The sequence below is a fragment of the Somniosus microcephalus genome, unplaced genomic scaffold (assembly GCF_052327205.1).
Source record: "Somniosus microcephalus isolate GS21.2 unplaced genomic scaffold, FLI_Smic_1.0 scaffold13, whole genome shotgun sequence".
NCBI classification, from domain to species: Eukaryota; Metazoa; Chordata; class Chondrichthyes; order Squaliformes; family Somniosidae; genus Somniosus; species Somniosus microcephalus.
Window position 1 is genome coordinate 295,158 of NW_028225200.1, and position 23,604 is coordinate 318,761.

Sequence of the window (23,604 nt, forward strand, 5' to 3'; positions counted from 1 at the left end):
TCTCTAAGGCCTTCACATTCTTCCTAAAGTGCGGTGCCCAGAATTGGACATAATAAGAAAGAAAGACTTGCATTTATAGGAACATAAGAAATAGGAGCAGGAGTCGGCCATTCGGCCCTTCGAGCCTGCTCCGCCATTCAATGAGATCATGGCTGATCTTCTGCCTCAACTCCATTCACCGGCCCTATCGTCATATCCCTTGATGCCCTTACTAGTCAGAAAGCTATCGACTTCTGTTTTGAATATACCCAATGACTGAGCCTCCACAGCCCTCTGGGGTAGAGAATTCCAAAGATTCACCACCCTCTGTGTGAAGAAATTTCTTCTCATCTCAGTCCTGAATGGCCTACCCTTTATCCTGAGGCTGTGGCCCCTGGTTCTAGACTCTCCAGCCAAGGGAAACATTCTCCCAGCATCCACCCTATCAAGCCCTGTAATAATTGTGTATGCTTCAATGAGATCCCCTCTCATTCTTCTGAGTTCAAGAGAATACAGGCCTAGTTTACTCAATTTCTTCTCATACGACAGTCCCTCCATCCCAGGAATCAATCTTGTGAACCTTCGTTGCACTCCCTCTATGGCAAATATATCCTTCCTTAGGTATGGAGACCAAAATTATACACCGTACTCCAGGTGTGGTCTCACCAAGGCCCTATATAATTGGAGGCAGCATTGGTGGTAACTCTCCAGTGCATTGAGGTGCACTGGAGAGGTACCACCAACGCTGCCTCCGCAAGATCCTGCAAATTCATTGGCAAGATAGACGCACCAACGTCAGTGTTCTGGCTCAGGCCAACATCCCCAGCATTGAAGCTTTGACCACGCTCGATCAGCTCCGATGGACGAGTCACATTGTCCGCATGCCCGATACGAGACTCGCAAAACAAGCGCTCAACTCGGAGCTCTGGCACGGCAAGAGAGCCCCAGGTGGGCAGAGGAAATGCTTCAAGGACACCCTCAAAGCCTCCTTGAAAATTTGCAACATCCACACTGATACCTGGGAATCCCTGGCCCAAGACCGCACAAAGTGGAGGAAAAGCATCCGAGAAGGCACCGAACACCTCGAGTCTCTTCACCGGGAGCAAGCGGAAGCCAAGCGCAAGGAGCGCATGTCAACTCAAGCACCCCACCCACCCACCCCTTCGACCACCGCCTGCCCCACCTGTGACAGAGACTGCAGGTCCTGCATTGGACTCATCAGTCACCTGAGAACTCATTTTTAATGTGTAAGCAAGTCATCCTCGGTTCCAAGGGACTGCCTAAGAAGAAGATATAACTGGAGTAAGACTTCCTTACTCCTGTACTCAAATCCTCTTGTAATGAAGGCCAGCATACCATTTGCCTTCTTAAATGCCTTTCATGACCACCGGATGTCCCAAAGCACTTTACAGCCAAGGCAGTACTTTTGAAGTGGAGATCACCTTTTACAGAAGGTAAGTACTGTAGAAAATATAGGGACAGTGATCTCCTGGACGATTTTCGATCGCCTAGATGGGTTGGAGAGGAATTTCCCAGATATTTTTCTCCCAAATTGGCCATTGGGTTTTTATCTGTTTTTTTGCCTCTCCCAGGAGATCACATGGGTTTGGGAGGGATGTCGAGTGATAGAAGATTTGAGGTTAGGATCAGATCAGCCATGATCTTATTGAATGGCGGAGCAGGCTCGTGGGGCCGATTGGCCTACTCCTGCTCCTATTTCTTATGTTCTTATGTCACTGTTGTAATGTAGGAAACGCAGCAGCCAATTTGCGCACAGCAAGCTTCCACAAATAGCAATGTGAAAAGGGCCAGATAATCTGTTTTTTCGTCATGTTGACTGAGGGATAAATATTGGGCTCAAAACACCGGGGATAACTTCTTCGAAATAGCACCATGGGATCTTTTACGTCCACCTGAGGGGGCAGACGGGGGCCTCGGTTTAACGTCTCATCCGTAGGACGGCACCTCCGACAGTGCAGCGCTCCTTCAGTACTGCCCCTCTGACAGTGCGGTGCTCCCTCAGTACTGCCCCTCTGACAGTGCGGCGCTCCCTCAGTACTGCCCCTCCGACAGTGCGGCGCTCCCTCAGTACTGCCCCTCCGACAGTACGGCGCTCCCTCAGTACTGCCCCTCTGACAGTGCAGCGCTCCCTCAGTACTGCCCCTCCGACAGTGCGACGCTCCCTCAGTACTGCCCCTCCGACAGTGCGGCGCTCCCTCAGTACTGCCCCTCCAACAGTGCGCCGCTCCCTCAGCACTGCCCCTCCGACAGTGCGGCGCTCCCTCAGTACTGCCCCTCTGACAGTGCGATGCTCCCTCAGTACTGCTCCTCCGACAGTGTGGCGCTCCCTCAGTACTGCCCCTCCGACAGTGCGGCGCTCCCTCAGTACTGCCCCTCCGACAGTGCGGCACTCCCTCAGTACTGCCCCTCCGACAGTTCGGTGCTCTCTCAGTACTGCCCTTCCGACAGTGCGGCGCTCCCTCAGTACTGCCCCTCCGACAGTGCGGCGCTCCCTCAGCACAGCCCCTCCGACAGTGCGGAGCTCCCTCAGTACTGCCCCTCCGACAGTGCAGCGCTCCCTCAGTACTGCCCCTCCGACAGTGCGGCGCTCCCTCAGTACTGCCCCTCCGACAGTGCGGAGCTCCCTCAGTACTGCCCCTCCGACAGTGCGGCGCTCCCTCAGTACTGCCCCTCCGACAGTGCGGCGCTCCCTCAGTACTGCCCCTCCGACAGTGCGGAGCTCCCTCAGTACTGCCCCTCCGACAGTGCAGCGCTCCCTCAGTACTGACCCTCCGACAGTGCAGCACTCCCTCAGCACCGCACTGGAGTGTCAGCCTCGCTTTATATGCTCAAGTCCCTGGAGCGGGATTTGAACCCACAACCTTCTGACTCTGCTATCCACTGAGCCACAGCTGACTCCAGTCTTTTACACAGTTTCATCATAACTTCCTTGCTTTTGCACTCTACGCCTCTCCTAAAGTAGGGGAGTTATGATGAATTGTTAAACAGTTTTTTTTGCAGAGTGACCCAGGCTGTGTGTAGGAAACAATTGTGCATTTGAAAGAAGCTTGTATTGTGAAGCTTGTGCCCCTTTGCCAGGCCCGCTGCCTGCGGCCCCTCTCCCAGATTCCAGCCCCAGCTCTGTGCTGACTGAGCTGCTCTCACCTGGGGACAGCGCGTCACAATCGGCCCCAGCGCACCTGAGCTGGAGAGGAGGCCCCGCCCCCTTGCCACGCCGCCATTGGTTGGAGGACCAGGCCGCCCAGGTCAGTCCTCCCACCTCCGCCCTCGTCCTATTGGTCAGCGCTCCCGTCAGTCACAATCACATTGCTCCGGCTCACTCCGCCACCCCGCGCGGATCAATCCGCTCCGTTCGGCATCCGCAGATGTCCGGCCCGCCTGACTCTCAGGTTTGGTTTTTCTCGTATTTTACTTTATAATCTCGCTCTCCGCTCCCCCCTCACCTCGATTTAAATCGATTCCCCAACACTTGACTTTACCCCGGCCGCTGATTCCGCCTCTTCCCCGGGCCCGGCCTTCCGTTTGCTCCCCGGAGGCCTCGCGCAGGCGCACTGGCAGCCTGGTGTTGTGGTGAGGGGTCCGAATGAGCATGCGCGGCCCCGCCTCTCCACATTTAAAGGGACTCCCTCCCCCTCCTCATTTAAAGGGACACGCACCCCCTCCACATTTAAAGGGATACCCACCCCCTCCACATTTAAAGGGACACCCACACCCGCCACATTTAAAGGGACACCCACACCTCCAAATTTAAAGGGACACCCACTTCCTCCACATTTAAAGGGACTCCCTCCCCCCCTCTCATGTGTTCTTCAGATTGAACAAAGAAGAAACATAAAGATAAGAACAGGAGTCGGCCATTTGGCCCCTCGAGCCTGCTCCGCCATTCAATGAGATCATGGCTGATCATCCACATTCAGTACCCTGTCCGTGCTTTCTCCCCATATCCCTTGATCCCTTTAGCCTTAAGAAATATATTTAACTCCTTCTTGAATATGTTTAATGAATTGGCCTCTACTGCCTTCTATGGTAGAGAATTCCACAGGTTCACCACTCTCTGGGTGAAGTAATTCCTCCTCATCTCTAAGTCTAAGGATAAGGGGTAAGCCATTTAGGATAGAGATGAGGAATTTCTTCGCCAACAGAGTGGTGAACCTATGGAATTCTCTACCACACAAGGCAGTTGAGGCCAATTTTTGTTTTTTTACTCATTGATGGGATGTGGGCGTCGCTGGCTGGTTAGGCCTGCACTTAGTACCCATCCCTAATTGCCCTTGAGAAGATGGTGGTGAGCTGCCTTCTTGAACCGCTGCAGTCCATATGGTGTAGGTACACCCACAATGCTGTTAGGAAGGGAGTTCCAGGATTTTGGCCCAGCGTCAGTGAAGGAACGGTGATACAGGTCCAAGTCAGGACGGTGTGTGGCTTGGAGGGGAACTTGTAGGTGGTGATGTTCCCATGCGTCTGCTGCCCTTGTCCTTCTAAGTGGTAGAGGTCGCAGGTTTGGAAGGTGCTGTTGAAGGAGCTTTGGCGAGTTGCTGCAGTGCATCTTGTAGATGGTACACACTGCAGCCACAGTGCGCCGGTGGTGGAGGGAGTGAATGTTGAAGGTGGTGGATGGAGTGCCAATCAAGCGGTCTGCTTTATCCTGAATGGTGTCGAGCTTCTTGAGTGTTGTTGGAGCTGCACTCATCCAGGCAAGTGGAGAGTATTCCATCACACTCCTGACTTGTGCCTTGTAGATGGTGGAAAGGCTTTGGGGAGTCAGGAGGTGAGACACGCGCCACAGAATTCCCAGCCTCTGGCCTGCTCTTGTAGCCACAGTATTTATATGGCTGGTCCAGTTCAGTTTCTGATCAATGGTAACACCCAGGATAGGATGTTGATAGTGGGGGATTCAGCGATGGTAATGCCATTGAATGTCAAGGGGAGATGGTTAGAGTCTCGCTTGTTGGAGATGGTCATTGCCTGGCACTTGTGTGGTGCGAATGTTACTTGCCACTTGTCAGCCCAAGTCTGAATGTTGTCCAGGTCTTGCTGCATATGGACACGGACTGCGTCAGTATCTGACGAGTCTCGAATGGTGCTGAACAGTGTGCAATCATCAGCGAACATCCCCACTTCTGACCTTATGATGGAGGGAAGGTCATTGATGAAACAGCTGAAGATGGTTGGGCCTAGGACACTGCCCTGAGGAACTCCTGCAGTGATGTCATGTGATTGAGACGAATGAACTCCAACAACCACAGCCAACTTCCTTTGTGCTAGGTATGATTCCAACCAATGGAGAGTTTTCCCCTTGGTTCCCATTGACTTCAGTTTTGCTAGGGCTCCTTGATGCCACGCTTGATCAAATGCTGCCTTGATGTCAAGGGCAGTCACTCTCATCTCACCTCTTGAGTTCAGCTCTTTTGTCCATGTTTGGACCAAGGCTGTAATGAGGTCAGGAGCTGAGTGGTCCTGGTGGAACCCAAACTGGGCGTCAGTTAGCAGGTTATTGCTGAGTAAGTGCCGCTTGATGGCACTGTCGACGACACCTTCCATCACTTTGCTGATGATTGAGAGTAGACTGATGGGACGGTAATTGGCCGGGTTGGATTTGTCCTGCTTTTTGTAGACAGGACATACTTGGGCAATTTTCCACATTGCCGGGTAGATGCCAGTGTTGTAGCTGTACTGGAACAGCTTGGCTAGGGGCGCAGCTAGTTCTGGAGCACACATCTTCAGTACTATTGCTGGAATGTTGTCAGGGCCCATTAGCCTTTGCAGTATCCAGTGTCTTCAGCCGTTTCTTGACATCACGTGGAGTGAATTGAATGGGCTGAAGACTGGCATCTGTGATGCTGGGGACCTCAGGAGGAGGCCGAGATGGATCATCCACTCAGCACTTCTGGCTGAAGATAGTTGCAAATGCTTCAGCCTTGTCTTTTGCACTCACGTGCTGGGCTCCACCATCATTGAGGATGGGGATATTTTTGGAGCCTCTTCCTCCTGTTAACTGTTTAATTGTCCACCACCACTCACGACTGGATGTGGCAGGACTGCAGAGCTTTGATTTGATCCGATGGTTGTGAGATCGCTTCGCTCTGTCTATCGCATGTTGCTTCCATTGTTTGGCATGCAAGTAGTCCTGTGTTGTAGCCTCACCAGGTTGACACCTCATTTTTCGGTATGCCTGGTGCTGTTCCCGGCATGCACTCTTCGTTAAACCAGGGTTGATCTCCCGGCTTGATGGTAATGGTAGAGTGTGGGACATGCCGGGCCATGAGGTTACAGATTGTGGTTGAATACAATTCTGCTGCTGCTGATGGCCCACAGCGCCTCATGGATGCCCAGTTTCGAGTTGCCAGATCTGTTCGAAATCTGTCCCATTTAGCACGGTGGTAGTGCCACACAACACGGTGGAGGGTATCCTCAACATGAAGACGGGACTTCGTCTCTACAAGGACTGTGCGGTGGTCACTTCCACCAATGCTGTCATGGACAGATGCATCTGCAACAGGTAGATTGGTGAGGACGAGATCAAGTAGGTTTTTCCCTCTTGTTGGTTCCCTCACCACCTGTCGCAGACCCAGTCTGGCAGGTACTCCCACAGTGCTGTTAGGGAGGGAGTTCCAGGACTTTGACCCAGCGCCGATGAAGGAATGGCAATATACTTCCAAGTCAGAATGGTGTTTGACTTGGAGTTGGTGGTCATAGAGTCATAGAGTTATACAGCACAGAAAGAGGCCCTTCGGCCCATCGTGTCTACACCGGCCATCAAGCCCTGTCTATTCTAATCCCATTTTCCAGCACTGGGTCCGTAGCCTTGTATGCTATGGTGGTTCAAGTGCTCATCTAAATGCTTCTTGAATGTTGTGAGGGTTCCTGCCTCTACCACCCTTTCAGGCAGTGAGTTCCAGATTCCAACCACCCTCTGGGTGAAAAAGTTTTTCCTCAAATCCCCTCTAAACCTCCTGCCCCTACCTTGGAACTATGCCCCCTGGTTACTGACCCCTCTACTAAGGGGAAAAGTTCCTTTCTATCTACCCTATCTATGCCCCTCATAATTTTGTACACCTCAATCAGGTCCCCCTCAGCCTTCTCTGTTCTAAGAAAACAGCCCCAGCCTGTCCAGTCTCTCTTCATAGCTGAAGCGCTCCAGCCCAGGTAATATCCTGGTGAATCTCCTCTGCACCCTCTCCAATGCAATCACATCCTTCCTATAGTGTGGTGACCAGAACTGCACACAGTATTCCAGCTGTGGCCTAACTAACGTTTTGTACAGCTCCATCATAACCTCCCTGCTCTTATATTCTATGCCTCGGCTAATGAAGGCAAGTATCCCATATGCCTTTATAACCACCTTATCTACCTGTCCTGCTGCCTTCAGGGATCTATGTATTCTATCAGGTGTTCCCATGCACCTGCTGTCCTTGTCCTTCTAAGTAGAAGAGGTTGTCAGTTTGGGAGGTGCTGCCGAAGAAGCCTTGGTGAGTTGCTGCAGTGCATCTTGTAGATGGTACACACTGCAGCCATGGTACACCAGTGGTGGAGGGAGTGAATGTTTAAGGTGATGGATGGGATGCCAATCAAGTGGGCTGCTTTGTCTTGGGTGGTGTCGAGCTTCTTAAGTGTTGTTGGAGCTGCACTCATCCAGGCAAGTGAGAGTATTCCATTACACTCCTGACTTGTGCCTTGTAGATGGTGGAAAGGCTTTGGGGAGTCAGGTGGTGAGACACTCGCCGCAGAATACCCAGCCTCTGACCTGCTCTTGTAACCACAATATTTATGTGGCTGGTCCAGTTAAGTTTCTGGTCAATGGTGACCCCCAGGATGTTGATGGTGGGGAATCTGGTGATGGTAATGTTGTTGAATGTCAAGGGGAGGTGATTAGATGTTCGCTTGTCAGAGATAGTCATTGCCTGGCCCTTGTGTAGTGCAAATGTTACCTGCCACTTATCAGCCCAAGCCTGAACGTCGTCCAGGTCTTGTTACATGCGGGCATGGATTGCTTCATTATCTGAGGAGTTGTGAATGGCACTGAACACTGTGCAGTCATCAGCAAACATCCCTACTCCTGACCTGATGATGGAGGGAAAGTCATTGAAGAAGCAGCTGAAGATGGTTGGGCCGAGGACACTGCCCTGAGGAACTCCTGCAGCGATGTCCTGGGGCGGTGATGATTGACCTCCAACCACCACAACCATCTTCCTTTGTGCTCGGTCTGACTCCAGCCAGTGGAGAGTTTCCCCCCGATTCATTAGCATTGAGGTAATAGTGAGAGTAATAGAAATATAGAAACATAGAAGATAGGAGCAGGAGTAGGCCATTCGGCCCCTCGAGCCTGCTCTGCCATTTAATGAGATCATGGCTGATCATCCAAATTCAGTACCCTGTCCCTGCTTTCTCCCCATATCCCTTGATCCCTTTAGCCTGAAGAAATATATCTAACTCCTTCTTGAATATATTTAATGAATTGGCCTCCACTGCCTTCTGTGGTAGAGAATTCCATAGGTTCACCACTCTGGGTGAAGAAATTCCTCTTCATCTCTGTCCTAAATGGCTTACCCCTTATCCTTAGACTGTGACCCCTGGTTCTGGACTCCCCCGCCATCTGGAACATCCTTCCTGCATCTAGTCTGTCCAGTCCTGTTAGAATTTTATAAGTTTCATTGAGATCCCCTCTCATTCTTCTAAACTCCAGCGAGTACAAGCCCAATCGACCCAATCTCTCCTCATACGTCATTCCTGCCATCCCAGGTATCAGCCTGGTGAATCTTCGCTGCACTCCCTCCATGGCAAGAACATCCTTCCTCAGATAAGGCGACCAAAACTGCACACAATACTCAAGGTGTGGTCTCACCAAGGCCCTGTACAACTGCAGCAAGACATCCTTGTTCCTGTACTCGAACCCTCTCACTACGAAGGCCAACATACCATTTGCCTTCTTAACCGCCTGCTGTACCTGCATGCTTACCTTCAGCGACTGGTGCACAAGGACACCCAGGTCTCATTGCACTTCCCCTTCTCCCAATCTATTGCCATTCAGATAATCTGCCTTCCTGTTTTTGCCACCAAAGTGGATAACCTCGCATTTATCCACATTATATTGCATCTGCCATGCATCTGCCCAATCACCCAACCTGTCCAAATCATGCTGGAGTTTCTCAGCATCCTCCTCACAGCACACACACCCACCCAGCTTTGTGTCATCTGCAAACCTGGAGATATTACATCTAGTTCCCTCATCTAGATCATTAATATATATTGTTAATAGCTGGGGTCCAAGGACTGATCCCTGCGGTATCCAACTCTCCCCATATCCCTTGATCCCTTTAATCCCATGGTAGTTTTCTAAGGGCCAATTAATTTTGTCCCGGATTATTGTCTCTAAAAGTTTCCCCACCACCGACGTTAGGCTGACTGGTCTGTAGTTGCCGGGTTTATCCCTCTCCCCTATTTTAAACAGGGCTGTAACATTTGCAATCCCCCTGTCCTCTGGCACCACCCCCATGTCCAAGGAGGATTGGAAGATTGTGGCCGGAGCCTCCGCAATTTTCACCCCTCCTTCCCTCAGTAACCGAGGACAAATCCCATCCGGACCGGGCGACTTTTCTACTTTGAGGACTGCCGACCTTTGAAGTCCCTCCTCTTTATCTATTTGTATCCTATCCAGTATCGCTCCGGCCTCCTCCTTTACTGCTACATTGGCAGCATCCTCTTCTCCAGTGAAGACAGATGCAAAGTTCTCATTTAGTTTTTAGTAATTCTCCAGTCCTCTGGCACCACCCCAGTTTCTAATGAGGATTTGGAAGGTTATGGCCAGTACCTCCGCAATTTCTTCCTTCACTTCCCTCAGCGTACTAGGATGCTTCCCATCCGGTCCTGGTGACTTATCTACTTTAAGTACAGCCAGCCTTTCTAGTACCTTGTCTTTATCAATTTTATCCCATCCAGTAGCTCCTCTACCTCCTCCTTCACTATGTCTATGGCAGCATCTTCTTCCTTGGTGAAGACAGATGCAAAGTACTGATTTAGTACCTCAGCCTTACCCTCTGCCTCCGTGCGTAGGTCTCCTTTTTGGTCCCTAATCGGCCCCACCCCTCCTTTTACTACCCATTTACTATTTATATGCCTATAGAAGACTTTTGGATTACCTTCTATGTTAGCTGCCATTCTATTCTCATGCTCTCTCTTTGCCCCTCGTATTTTCTTTTTCACTTCTCCTCTGAGCTTTCTATATTTAGCCTGATTCTCAGATGTATTCTCGACCTGACATTTGTCATACACGCTCTTTTTCTGCTTCATCTTACTCTCTATCTCTTTCGTCATCCAGGGAGCTCTGACTTTAGTTGCCATACATTTCCCCTTAGTGGGAATGTACCTCGACTGTACCCGAATTATTTCCTCTTTAAAGGCAGCCCATTGTTCCTCTACAGTTTTTCCTGCCAATTTTTGATTCCAATTTACCCGGGCCAGATCCATTCTCACTCCACTGAAATTGGCCTTGCCCCACAGTGCAGTGGATGCGCTCTAGACTGCACTCTCCCCACCGAGGTGTCGCCACCCTAGCCGGGATTCAGCACTGAAAACCGGTTTGAGAGTGCCGCACTCCCGGGGGATTCCTGCACTGCCTTGCCTCCTCAAACACTGCTGGGCGGCCACCCAGTTACAATTCCCACAAACTCTCTGTGGCTGCGGGGTGACCACCTCCTGGAACGTGCACTCCAGGAAACTCTCAGCCTCCCGTCTGCCCGGCACTGACTCCAGCCACTCCCCAAGCTCAGAGACCCTGAGCTCGAGTTCCAGCCACGGGAGGTGCTTCCTGCACACACGGTTCACCAGGACACGTGAAGCATCCCGGAGTTCCCGCATGGCGCAGGAATTGCAGCCTTCGGTCCCATCGTTTGGCTTAAAATCTGTCTACTTAAGCTATAGATATATCTGATGTGAGGTTAGTGTCCCCTTCCCCCTGTTTATTATTCAATCAGTGATTGCCCCTTTGCCAGGCCCGCTGCCTGCGGCCCCTCTCCCAGATTCCAGCCCCAGCTCTGTGCTGACTGAGCTGCTCCCACCTGGGGACAGTGCATCAAGAAGGAGTTAGATATATTTCTTAAGGCTAAAGGGATCAAGGAATATGGGGAGAAGGCAGGGACAGGGTACTGAGTTTGGATGATCAGCCATGATCTCATTGCATGGTGGAGCAGGCTGGAGGGGGCCGAATGACCTACTCCTGCTCCTATCTTCTATGTTACTGCTAATGAGAGGGAGGAACTGAAAGAAATCAGTATTTGTAGGGAAATGGTGTTAGGCAAATTGATGGGATTGAAGGCCGATAAATCCCCAGGGCCTGATAATCTACATCCTAGGGTACTTAAGGAAGTGGCCCTAGAAATAGTAGATGCATTGCTGATCATCTTCCAAAATTCGATAGACTCTGGAACAGTTCCCATGGATCGGAGGGTAGCTAATGTTACCCCACTTATTCAAAAAAGGTGGTAGAGAGAAAACGGGGAATTATAGACCGGTAAGCCTGACATCGGTAGTGGGGAAAATGCTAGAGTCCATTAGAAAAGATGTAATAGCAGAGCACTTGGAAAACAGTGACAGGATCAGACAAAGTCAACTTGGACTTACAAAAGGTAAATCGTGCTTGACTAATCTACTGGAATTTTTTGAGGATGTAACTGGTAGAATAGCTAAGGGAGAACCAGTGGATGTGGTGTATTTGGACTTTCAGAAGGCTTTCGATAAGGTCCCGCTTAAGAGATTAGCGTGTAAAGTTAAGGCACATGGGATTGGGGGCAAGGTATTGACTTGGATACAGAACAGGTTGGCAGACAGGCAGCAAAGAGTTGGAATAAACGTCTCTTTTTCCGAGTGGCAGGCAGTGACTACTGGGGTACCGCAGGGATCGGTCCTAGGACCCCAGCTATTCACAATATATATAAATGATCTAGACGAGAGAACTAGATGTAATATCTCCAAGTTTGCAGACGACACAAAGCTACGTGGGCGTGTGCGCTGTGAGGAGGATGCCGAGAAACTCCAGTATGATTTGGACAGGTTGGGTGATTGGGCAGAAGCATGGCAGATGCAGTATAATGTGGATAAATGCGAGGTTATCCACTTTGGTGGCAAAAACAGGAAGGCAGATTATTTTCTGAACTGCAATAGATTGGGAGAAGGGGAAGTGCAACGAGACCTGGGTGTTCTTGTGCGCCAGTCGCTGAAGGTAAGCATGCAGGTGCAGCAGGCGGTTAAGAAGGCAAATGGTATGTTGGCCTTCGTAGTGAGAGGGTTTGAGTACAGGATCAAGGATCTCTTGCTGCAGTTGTACAGGGCCTTGGTGAGACCACATCTTGAGTATTGTGTGCAGTTTTGGTCGCCTTATCTGAGGAAGGATGTTCTTGCCATGGAAGGAGTGCAGCGAAGATTCACCAGACTGATACCTGGGATGGCAGGAATGACGTACGAGGAGAGATTGGGTCGATTGGGCTTATACTCGCTGGAGTTTAGAAGAATGAGAGGGGAGCTCATTGAAACTTATAAAATTCTAACAGGACTGGACAGACTAGATGCAGGAAGGATGTTCCCGATGGTCGGGGAGTCCAGAACGAGGGGTCACAGACTAAGGATAAGGGGTAAGCCTTTTAGGACAGAGATGAGGAGGAATTTCTTCACCCAGAGAGTGGTGAACCTGTGGAATTCTCTACCACGGAAGGCAGTAGAGGCCAATTCATTAAATATATTCAAGAAGGAGTTGGATATATTTCTTAAGGCTAAAGGGATCAAGTGATATGGGGAGAAGGCAGGGACAGGGTACTGAATTTGGATGATCAGCCATGATCTCATTGAATGGCGGAGCAGGCTCGAGGGGCCGAATGACCTACTCCTGCTCCTATCTTCTATGTTTCTATGTTTCCCTCACTGATTGCGGCTCTTAACCAACACCGACTTTACAAAGAAAGCCCCGCGCGGCAGCCTGGAGCTCAGGGGCCCAGCGCGCAGGCGCGGGGGAGGATGATTGACAGGGGCCCAGGGTGTGTGCTGAGCATGCGCGGTGCGGGCCGGGCGCCTGTGGAGCAGGAGAGGGCGGGGCCATGGGCGCATGCGCGGGGTCAGTCACAACTCAGCACGGCGGCCGGAGCGCTTTCTGGAGCGCGGGGGCTGGTGGGGATTGCAGCTGCCATTACTGTTGATTCTTTCAACCAACCTGTGCAGCAGCTGGGGCCTGAAAATCAGCTTCACTGCCCCTGGGCTGGGAAAGAGTGACATGAGACAACATTCTCCCTCTTACCCCTTTCTACACTCCTTTTACAGGGTTTTAGAAGTGGAGCATTTACAGACCGGAAGCTCAGACCAAACATCACGTCAGGATCTGACAGAGTCGCTCGATTCATCAGAACCTGAATATCATCGGCCTTTGTACATGGAAGGAAAGAGCAGCGATCACAGCGCAGACAAACCGCACACGTGTTCCGTGTGTGGACTCGCCTTCAGCCGATCGCTTGACCTTGCGAGACACGTGCTCCGTCACACCGGGGAGCAACTGGGTAAAGGTGGGGACAGCAGGAAGGGATTCAGTTCGCCATCTGCGTCAGATGTCCATCGGCGCAGTCAACCTGGGGACAGTCCGTTCACCTGCTCCGTGTGTGGGAAGGGATTTGTGTATTCATGCAACCTGCTGAGACACCAGCAAGCTCACTCTCATGAGAAACCATTTAAATGTTCTGACTGCGGGAAGAGCTTCAAATGCTCCAAGGATCTGAAGCAACACCAGCTTGTTCACACTGATGAGAGAGCGTTTAAATGTTCTGACTGTGGGAAGAGTTTTAAAAGTACCGGGGCTCTGACCAAACACCAGCGAGTTCACACTGGGGAGAGGCCATTTCCCTGCTCTGTGTGTGGGAAGGGATTCACTGATTCATCTAACTTGCTGATACACCAGCTTGTTCACACTGATGAGAGACCATTTACATGTTCTGACTGTGGGAAGAGCTTTAAAAGCTCCGGGGCTCTGACTAGACAACAGCAAGTTCACACTGGGGAGAGGCCATTTCCCGGCTCTGTGTGTGGGAAGGGATTCACTCGGTCAGCCTACCTGCTGAGTCACCAGCGAGTTCACACTGTTCTGTAGCGCAGGGTCCTGTAGACAGCTGGGGAGACATGAACGTGGAATGGATGAATGTTTTATAAATTCTTGTGCTGCTGTTTAATCTTTCAATCTGTTGTGCTGATGATTCCCTTGATTTAACTGTTAATGTTATTTTTGTTTTTCTCCTTATCACAGGCAATTGCCTATTAAAAGTCAACCATCACAACCAATAAAACCTGTAACATAACAAAAAAAGTTTAAAGGAAACTTAAATGAAATTAAAATTCTATTTTCGGTGGTGATGATGTACGCCAGTCCCTCCGGTACCCACCGGTCGCGGAAGGCCTCGAGCGCACCGGTGGACTGTTCATGTTGTTACATCGAATGTACATCACAGAAACAGGCCATTCGGGCCAACTGGTCCATGCCGGGGTTTATGCTCCACACGAGCCTCCTCCGACATATCCTCCTATGTTTATCTGGCTTCTCCTTAAATACATCTATACCATTGGCCTCAACTACTCCCTGTGGTAGCGAGTTCCACATTCTCATCACTCTCTGGGTAAAGAAGTTTCTCCTGAATTCCCTCCTGGATTTATTAATGACTATTATATTTATGGCCCCGTAACTATGGTGAGATTCTGTTACGCTGCCCAGTATGTTGTTGTACATTGTCCTTTTCTGATGAATGAAACATTACTGAGCCCCTGTACCCATGTTATGGGATGAAGTGCCAGACAAGTGAAGGCACAACGTCTGGGTGTGAATCTGATAATAACCTCACGGACCGTATAGGTGTGATAACCAGACGGGCTTGTGGTTATAGTCTGGTCACAGATGGACTAAATTCCCTGAGTTAGCAGGAGTTCAGGAGGCGGTCAACAGACAGGTCCAAACAATCCCATTTCCTGAGCGGTAACCAAGCTTGTGTATAAGAACAGGCCACTTAAGCCGTTGCCAGTTGGAACAGACTCGAGAAGATCGCGCACGAATCCACTGTACTTCTATTCTCCAGATTGAGGGAATTATCACCCGATCTGTGTTATGCAGCGCCCTTAATAAAGTCTGGAGAGACAATTTGTGTTCTTGTGAGCTTGATTATCTGGTATCCGAAACCCTGGGACTCCCGATCATTAGAGTCAACCTCAGTGTGTGGAAAGGGATTCCCTGGTGTATCCCACCCGCTGACACACCAGAGTGTCCACAGTGTGACTGCGGTGGGTCGATTCCACTGTTTCCGATGCCTTTAATCACATCCAGGACTGAACCATGTTAATTCAGGCAACTGGTGTCAGGGTTGGGGAGCCACGGGGCCGTGTAGATACGAGGCCGTGCTCTCCGGGCAAGGTAGGTTCTGAACCCAAGTGCAGAAACCAGGCTAGAGGCAGGTATACAATCTTAAGGAACAGTACTTTATTCATTACTTAACTAGATTCACACATAACTCGATTCATACAAGGAACACAACAGCATACGTAAGAACTCGAGACAAGAACAATATACATAGAACTCGAGACAAGTTACAAAACGGCTAGTCAAGAATAGGAACTCAGGACAGCTTCCATGAGGCAACCTGCTTGTCCATACTGAGCTGGGATAAGCTTACCACAAGCGCAACCAGCTTGCCGAGATGAGACTCGAGACAAGCTATCACGAGGGGCTGCCGCAGGGGTAACAGGCTTATCAATACAAAGCTCAAGACAAGCGCCAGCATGGCAACACGCTAGTCCAGCCCAGCACCTTATCAAGACTAAGAACAACAAGAACACAGACTTAGTTACATCTTAAATACAGAGCTCGAGAGAACCATGGCAACCAGCTAGTCAAAGCCAGGAGCCACAGAGCGAAGGCTAGTCCCTGGATCCCCGGTTAGGACTGAGCAAGGAGGGAAGCAACCACAGAGCTTATATACCAAGAAAACCAGGTGAAACCCATGAGCAGCTAACAGGCCGTTAAGAATTAACACAGGAGGCTAGGAACAATTAACAAAGGGCTAGAACCAAACAAGTGAAGGTGCCATCTAGAGGCTACAGAAGAAACTGACTGGCACCCTCACAGGAGCTCATTCTGGACCTTGCTCTCTGAGGAGCAGGTTGTGCTGCTGCTGCTGCTGCTGTGTGGGAGGTGGTGGTCGCCTTGGCCTGGGAATGGAGGGGAAGGAGTGACCCCAGGCCACCACTACCAGCAACCATCCATCTACATTCAACCACCTACATCTACCGAGGTGCCTGGGGAGAGAGGAGGAGAGGACAGAGGAGGAGGCCAGCATTACAACTGGAGAGGCCTTCCATCACTGCCTCCCAATTTGGCCTCCAGTCCAGGAGATGGAGAGAGGGGAGAGGAATACCACTCAGCTCCAACTTGGAAGGAGGGGAGGAGCTGCATCTTTCAACATCTGCAGGTGGGTGTTTTTGTGCATTCCCCTAAAGACTTTGCATTCTAGGCGGGGGGAGGAAAGAAGACGGGCCGGAAAGCCTGGCCTGGGTTGGCTGGAGCCTGCCCAGGTGAAGCTTTTTCCCTTACATTGAGAAGACCTGGTGTGGGGCTGAGCCTGGGCTTTCTCCAGCCTACCCAGGCGAAGACATCTTCTCCCCCTGCCCGAAGACCATCTGCCTAAGACTTTGTTTTTCCATCGGGGAGTGCACCCTGCCGACACCCACCCACCGAATACCACCTTGAGTGGGGACCCTGCCTTTGCGGCCCCCCCTCCTTCCCACCCCCCCTCTCTCTCTCTCTTTGTCCTCTCTTTGCCTCTCTGAAAAGGCACCTCCTTTTAAATCTACTAATTGCCTATTGAGCAGAGGGAAGGAAGGCCCCTCTCCCATTTAACTCCATCAAGGGGAGAGGCGGGCCAGTTACTTTAAACTCCCTCTGCTCAAGGGAAGACTTTTTACATTACCAAGGCCATTAACACCGTAGGGCCTGTGACTTGGGGTGTGTGTAGCTCTTTGAAGAACCACCCTACTATGGCTTCCACATCTGCGGTGGTGACGGGGTCGGCAAGAACCTATGCGGTGGTGGTGACCAAAGCCATGGCTACTCCCGCTTCTGCTGCTGCCCCGTCGCCGTTCCGACTCATAACAAAGAAGCTTGGGGTGAAGAGCTACACCCACCCCAACATGACCATCGAGGCATGCATGAAGGCCATGGCTGGGGTTGTCAGCCCTCCAGCCATACTCGCCACCTCGAAAATGTATGGGAAGGCTGTGTTCTTCCTGGAGTCGGAGCGGGCGGTGGCCCTGGCCATCACCAAGGGGCTCACCGTGGACGGGACCTTCCTGCCAGTGGACCCTCTAGAGGCCACCGCGCAGAGGGTCGTGTTATCGAACGTCCTGCCCTACATCTCGAGTGAGCTCCTCCTCCCCCACTTGCTCCAACTTGGGGAGGTGAGGTCGGGGATCACGCCGATCCCGCTTGGATTCCGGGAAGCCAGCCTTCGCCATGTCTTCTCCTTCTGGCACCAGGCCTTTGTTCAGCTGGCGCGGGAGGGGGAGACTGACGGGGCTTTTTCAGTCCTCCATGAGGGGACCCTTCACCGCGTCTTCTGGACGACGGACGGTGTGCGGTGCCACGCCTGCAAGGAGGTGGGGCATATACGAAAAAACTGCCCCGCCTCCAAGGCCGCCAGGTCGTCTGGCGTGGCCAAGGCTGGCGCCGCCGCCACTCCTCCCCCCGGGTCTGGCCGTGCCCCCCCCAAACAAATACTACCGGGGTGCGGTCGTCGTCGGAGGTCGATGCCATCCAGGCCTCCAGTGAGGGGGAGGAAGTGTGTCCGGTCGGGAAGAGGGCGCGGAAAAATAAACATCGTGAGGTGGGCCCCCCCAGGGAGGGCGTGCCCCTGGATATGGAGCCCCTGACACCTGAGCGCGTTACCGCGTTAATCAGGGAGGGCGAGAGTGGGAGGGACCTCGTGCCCGAGCCTGTGGCCGCGACCGCCGAGGTGGGAGCGCCAGAACCTGCGGCCGGGCTCGGGCCCGAGGGACCCGACGAACCTGCTCCACCGGAGGGAGCAGGGGAGGCCCCTGCAGAAATGGAGGTCTCCCCCTATCCCTCCACTTTAAAAAGAAGGCGCGACCCCCAGGAGGAGGAGGAGGACCAGGAGGAGGAAGGTCCCTCCGGTCAGGGGGAGTCGTCGCCCGCCGCGGGTACTGCACCCCACCCCACCGCTGTCACCATCGTGAGCGATCGGCAGGGGTCGCCTGTCCCTGGGGAGGCTGAGGCAGAGGTGTCTGCCCAGCTCGTGCCTCCCGGGGATGGGGACGAGACCCTGCCCGTGGGGGGGGGTCGCGGAACAACCCGCGGCCGAGATCGATCCCCTTTCGGTGGCGTTACCCCTCGACGAGTCGGGCGGCTTGGAGTCTGGGTCGGGCGAGCTCGCGGAAGATGAGCTCGCCCAAAGCGGCCCGGACTTTTCCCAGGTGCTGCTCGACCTCGTCGAGGATTTTACAAGAAATACCCCTTCTGCTGGGTCGGAGGCCGGTGGCGCGGTAGAGGAAGGCCCTCTGTCTGTGTCTCTGGCGCCGGGCGACTTGGAGGAGATCGGATTTACATATTCTCCGGTCTCTCCGGTCTCTCCGGTCGTTCCGGCGCCTGGGGCGGAGGGGGGCTCCGAACCGCCGCCGTCTTCTGGCTCGGCGCCCCTGCAGGAGCCCAGGGAGGAATCCTCCGCCACCGATCCTGGGGGTGGGATCCGGGCGGAGGCGGGGCCGGCCGTTGCGGCCGAGCCGTTCACTGCACTCTGCGTGACGGATGGGTCGGCCGCCGGTGGCGACCCCCCGGAGGAGGACGGGGACGTGGTGGTGGGGGCGGAGGACGACTGGGATTCCATCGCCGATGAGGCGATGGATGACCTCCCGTCCCTCGCCGGGACCCCCCTCATTCCCATCGAGGAACTCCGGGACTTTGTGGCCACGTGCCAGGGTCGTCACAGGATTCGGGTGGCCCTTGACAGATGGCCGGACCTGGCGCTGCTCGTCGGGTCGGCCCGCACCGCCGTCAAAGCCATGGACGCGGGCGCGGGAGTGAGCCCGCTCGGGCTGCGTCAGCTCCGGTGTTTCCTCACTGGGCTGCTAAGGGAGTGGCGGTTGACTAGCGGCCGCTCTCCCTTCCCCCGTTAGATTTCAGTAGAGGTTGATCTATGCTTCTGAGATGAAGATAACCATAGCCAGCCTCAACATCAACGGCAGCAGGGAAGCTAGCCGCAGATTTAATAACTTTTCGGTCCTTCGGGACGGGAAGTATGCGGTGTGCTTCCTGCAAGAAACCCACACCATTCCGGGAGATGAGGCCACGTGGCTCCTGGAGTGGCAAGGAGGGGTCAGCATGAGTCACCTCTCCAGTGCTTCCAGTGGGGTGGCTATCTTGCTGGCCCCGCATTTTCAGCCGGAGATCTTGGGGGTCAAGGAGCTCGTGCCGGGCCGCTTGCTCCAGGTCACTGTTCGCCTGGGGGGCGTGCCGCTCCATCTAGTGAACGTGTACGCCCCTGGGGCCGGTGCGCAGCAAGCGCGCTTCTTTGAAGAAGTGTCCACTCTTCTGGGCTCCATCGACGCGTGCGAGTGCATCATCCTTGGGGGGGATTTTAATTGTACCCTCGAGGCGAGGGACCGCACGGGCACCCTGCCATGCCCGGCGGCGATGGAGAAGTTGAGTTACCTGGTCGGATCCCTCGACTTGGTGGACGTCTGGCGAAATCTCCATCCCGACTCCAGCGCCTTCACTTGCGTGAGGTCTGGGAGAGGAGCATCCAGAATCGACCGCCTCTACATTTCCCGGGCATACGTCTCCTGCGTTCCGGCGGCTTCCATGCGGCCGGTGCTGTGCACGGACCACCACCTGGTGTGGGCGGAGCTCGTTCCGCGGCGCGCACGGTGGGGTCCGCGTATTGGCACTTTAACAACCTGCTGCTGGAGGACGCACGGTTCCGGGATTCGTTTAGTCGGTTCTGGGCCGGCTGGAGAAGGAAGCGGGGGGGCTTCCCCTCCTTGAGGCTATGGTGGGATGTGGGCAAGGCTCACATCCATCTCTTCTGTCAGGAGTACGCGAAGGGGTCGACCAAGAGGCAGGAGGCCCGGGTCGGGCAGTTGGAGAAGGAGGTGCTCGACCTGGAGTCCCGTCTCGGTCAAGTCTTCGAGGACCCGGCCCTGCGGATGGTGTACGAAGAGAAGAAGGGCGCGCTGAAGGACCTGCAGCTTGTCGGGTCCCGAGGCGCGTACGTGAGGTCGCGGATCCAGTTCCTGCGGGACCTGGACCGCGGCTCCCCCTTCTTCTACTCGCTGGAAAAAAGACGGGGGGGTCCGTATGCAGCTCTTGGAGCTGCTGGCCGACGACGGATCTCTGGTCTCGGATCCGGAGGGAATCCGTGCGGAGACCTGCGCTTATTACGGGGCTCTGTTCTCTCCGGATCCGTCCAGCGAGGATGCGCGCAGAGTTTTGTGGGAGGACCTGCCAAAGGTCGGCCTGGAGGACGCCGATAAATTGGACGCTCCTCTGAGTCTGGAGGAGCTGACCGGCGCCCTCCGCCAGCTCTCTAGGGGAAAGTCCCCGGGGCTGGACGGGCTGACCGTGGAGTTCCACAGGGCGTTCTGGGATGTCTTGGGGGGCGACTATGCGCGGGTCCTGGGGGAAAGTTTGGCGACCGAGGAGATGCCCCTCTCTTGGCGCAGGGCGATTATTGTCCTGCTGCCTAAGAGGGGTGATCTCCGCCTCCTTAAAAACTGGCGCCCGGTCTCCCTCCTCAGCACGGACTATAAAATTTTTGCCAGGGCTATGTCTGCTCGCCTAGGCGCCGTGCTGGCCCACATGATCCACCCCGACCAGTCCTACACGGTCCCGGGCCGGACCATCCATGATAACATCCATCTGGTCTGGGACCTGGTCCACCATTCCCAGAGGGCTGGTCTGTCGGTCGCCTTCCTTTCCCTGGATCAGGAGAAGGCGTTCGACAGGGTGGATCACAAGTATCTCTTCGGGACTCTGCGCGCATTCGGGTTCGGGACGCATTTTGTCACCCGGATCCGACTTCTGTACGCTGCCGCGGAGTGTCTGATTAAAGTTAACGGGTCCTTGACGGCGCCCCTTTGCTTCGGGAGGGGGGTGCGTCAGGGATGCCCCATGTCCGGCCAGTTATATGCCGTTTGCGTAGAGCCTTTCCTGCGCCTCTTGCGGAAGAGGTTGACGGGACTGGCTCTGCAAGGGCTGGGCATGGAGGTGGTCCTCTCGGCTTACGCTGATGACGTGCTCCTCACGGTCATGGATCCCGCTGGCTTGCGGAGGATGCGGGAATGCCAGCAGATTTACTCGGACGCATCCTCTGCCAAGATCAACTGGGAGAAATGTTCTGGACTCCTGGTGGGTCAGTGGCGGGTGGACTCCCTGCCGGAGGAGTTCAGGCCCTTCACCTGGAGCACCACGCACCTCCTCTACTTGGGAGTCTACCTCAGCCCTGCCGAGGATGCCTGGCCGGCGAACTGGCAAGAGTTGGAGGCCAAAGTCACCACTCGCTTAGGACGCTGGACAGGATTGCTCCGAGTGTTGTCCTACAGGGGTTGAGCGATGGTCATAAACCAACTGGTGGCCGCCATGTTGTGGTACCGGTTCGTCACTTTGATCCCTCCCCCTGCGTTTGTCGCCAAGATACAGAAGAAGCTCGTCGACTTCTTCTGGGGCAAAAGGAAGCACTGGGTCTCTGCCGCAGTTCTGAGTCTCCCGCTAAGGGAGGGCGGTCAGGTGTGGGTGTGCCTCCGCACCCAGGCTGCGACTTTCCGTCTTCAGACGCTGCAGAGATACCTGTACGTCGAGAATCCTCCGAGATGGTGTGCGCTGGCGACGTATTTTTTCCGCCAGCTGCACTGCCTCAATTACGACGTGCAGCTCCTGTTTTTGGAAGTGGGCGGCAGGCGTGCCAGCCTGCGGGAGCTGCCTGTCTTCTACCAGGAACTGCTATGGGTTTGGAACTACATCGCCTCCAGGCGGAGCTCTCCCCTCCGGGAGCCGCTGTTCAGGAATCCGCACCTCCACGTCCGCGAGTTCGGGTGGCTGGCGGAACGCAGGGCTGTGCCTGGCAGGGTGACTAGAGTCGGGTCCTACTCGATGGTGGAGGAGCGGGCTGGATGGCGCCGGAGGAGTTGGCGCGGCGCATGTCTTGGGACAACGTCCGGCTCGCGGTCGATGCCATCGAGGCGGTGAAAGCGACGCTGCACCCCGGCGCCACGAGGTGTATCAAGGCGGCTCAAGCGCGTGGGGCGATCCCGCCCGAGCTTTCGCCCGTTCGGACGGAATTCCTTATCGGTGCCCTGCCCCGAAACCCCCCTCGGGTACCGGCGCCTCACAACTTGAGCCGTCTCGAGGAGATGCCCTCCATGCCTTTTCATTCTGCATGGAGGGGTTTCCTGTACGGGCTGCTCCTGCACACCTTCCACTTTGTCATCTTCGCCTGCCGTCCGGGCCGTTTTGCCTTCCGGCGGAGGCGGAGGTCCCCAATGGAGGGCTCTCTCTGCGGGAGTCCTCCCTTGTTCTATTGGGGACTTGGCCTGGAGGGTGTTGCACAGAGCAGTCCCATGCAATATATTGTTAAATAGATTCACGGACACCCAGACCGCCTGTTTGTTCTGCGGCCTGGAGGAGTCCGTTTTCCATGTTTATGTTCAATGTGTGAGGTTGCAGCCCCTCTTCCATTATTTGAAGGGGCTGCTCCTCGATTTTTGGTTGCACTTCAGTCCCACGCTCTTGATCTACGGTCACCCGGTGCGGAGGGGAGCGGGCAGGTTCGAGGACCTCCTCGTGAGTCTGCTCCTGGGCCTGGTGAAAAAAGCCATCAATTGGTCCAGGCAGCGGGCGGTCGAGGGGGTCATCCGGCCAGATTGCCTCCCTCTCTTCCGTGGCCATGTTCGCGCCCGGGTGGCCCTGGAGATGGAGCACGCGGTGTCCGCTGGCGCGCTCGAGCACTTCCGTGACCGGTGGGCGCCACGGGGACTGGAGTGCATAATTGGATTAAACGACCAAATTTTTATTTGATTTGTTAAGCTTTATTTAAAGATTTATTAGAGTTTTAGTTACAGTTATTTGTTCAATTTATTTTGGTCCTACAAAAGAGGAACCAACAAGTGAAGGTGCCATCTAGAGGCTACAGAAGGAACTGACTGGCACCCTCACAGAAAGTAAATTAGCAAAAAATATAAAAACAGATAGTAAGAGTTTTTATAGTTATATAAAAAGTAAAAGGGTGGCTAAAGTAAATGTTGGTCCCTTAGAGGATGAGACTGGGAAATTAATGGTGGGAAATATGGAGATGGCAAAAACACTGAATGAATATTTTATATCAGTCTTTACAGTAGAAGACACTAAGAATATCCCAACACTGGACAAACAGGGGGCTAAAGGCGGGGAGGAGCTAAACACGATCAAAATCACTAAGGAAGTGGTACTCGGTAAAATAATGGGACTCAAGGCGGATAAATCACCTGGACCTGATGGCTTACAACCTAGGGTCTTGAGGGAAGTGACGGTAGGGATTGTGGATGCATTGGTAA

At 53.7% G+C, this 23,604-nt stretch overlaps 1 protein-coding gene across 1 annotated transcript; it reads left to right on the forward strand.

Annotated features, from left to right (window-relative positions):
- Positions 1–13,324: 13,324 nt before the first annotated feature.
- Positions 13,325–14,312, forward strand: LOC147083934 (uncharacterized). The gene has a single exon (XM_085980011.1). It carries the CDS (start codon positions 13,412–13,414, stop codon positions 14,117–14,119), a length of 708 nt encoding a protein of 235 aa, XP_085836137.1. The 5' UTR covers positions 13,325–13,411; the 3' UTR covers positions 14,120–14,312.
- Positions 14,313–23,604: the final 9,292 nt, after the last annotated feature.

Excerpts from the sequence above, each read along its gene's own strand:
- LOC147083934 (XM_085980011.1), top strand. The coding sequence starts at position 13,412 with ATGGAAGGAAAGAGCAGCGATCACAGCGCAGACAAACCGCACACGTGT.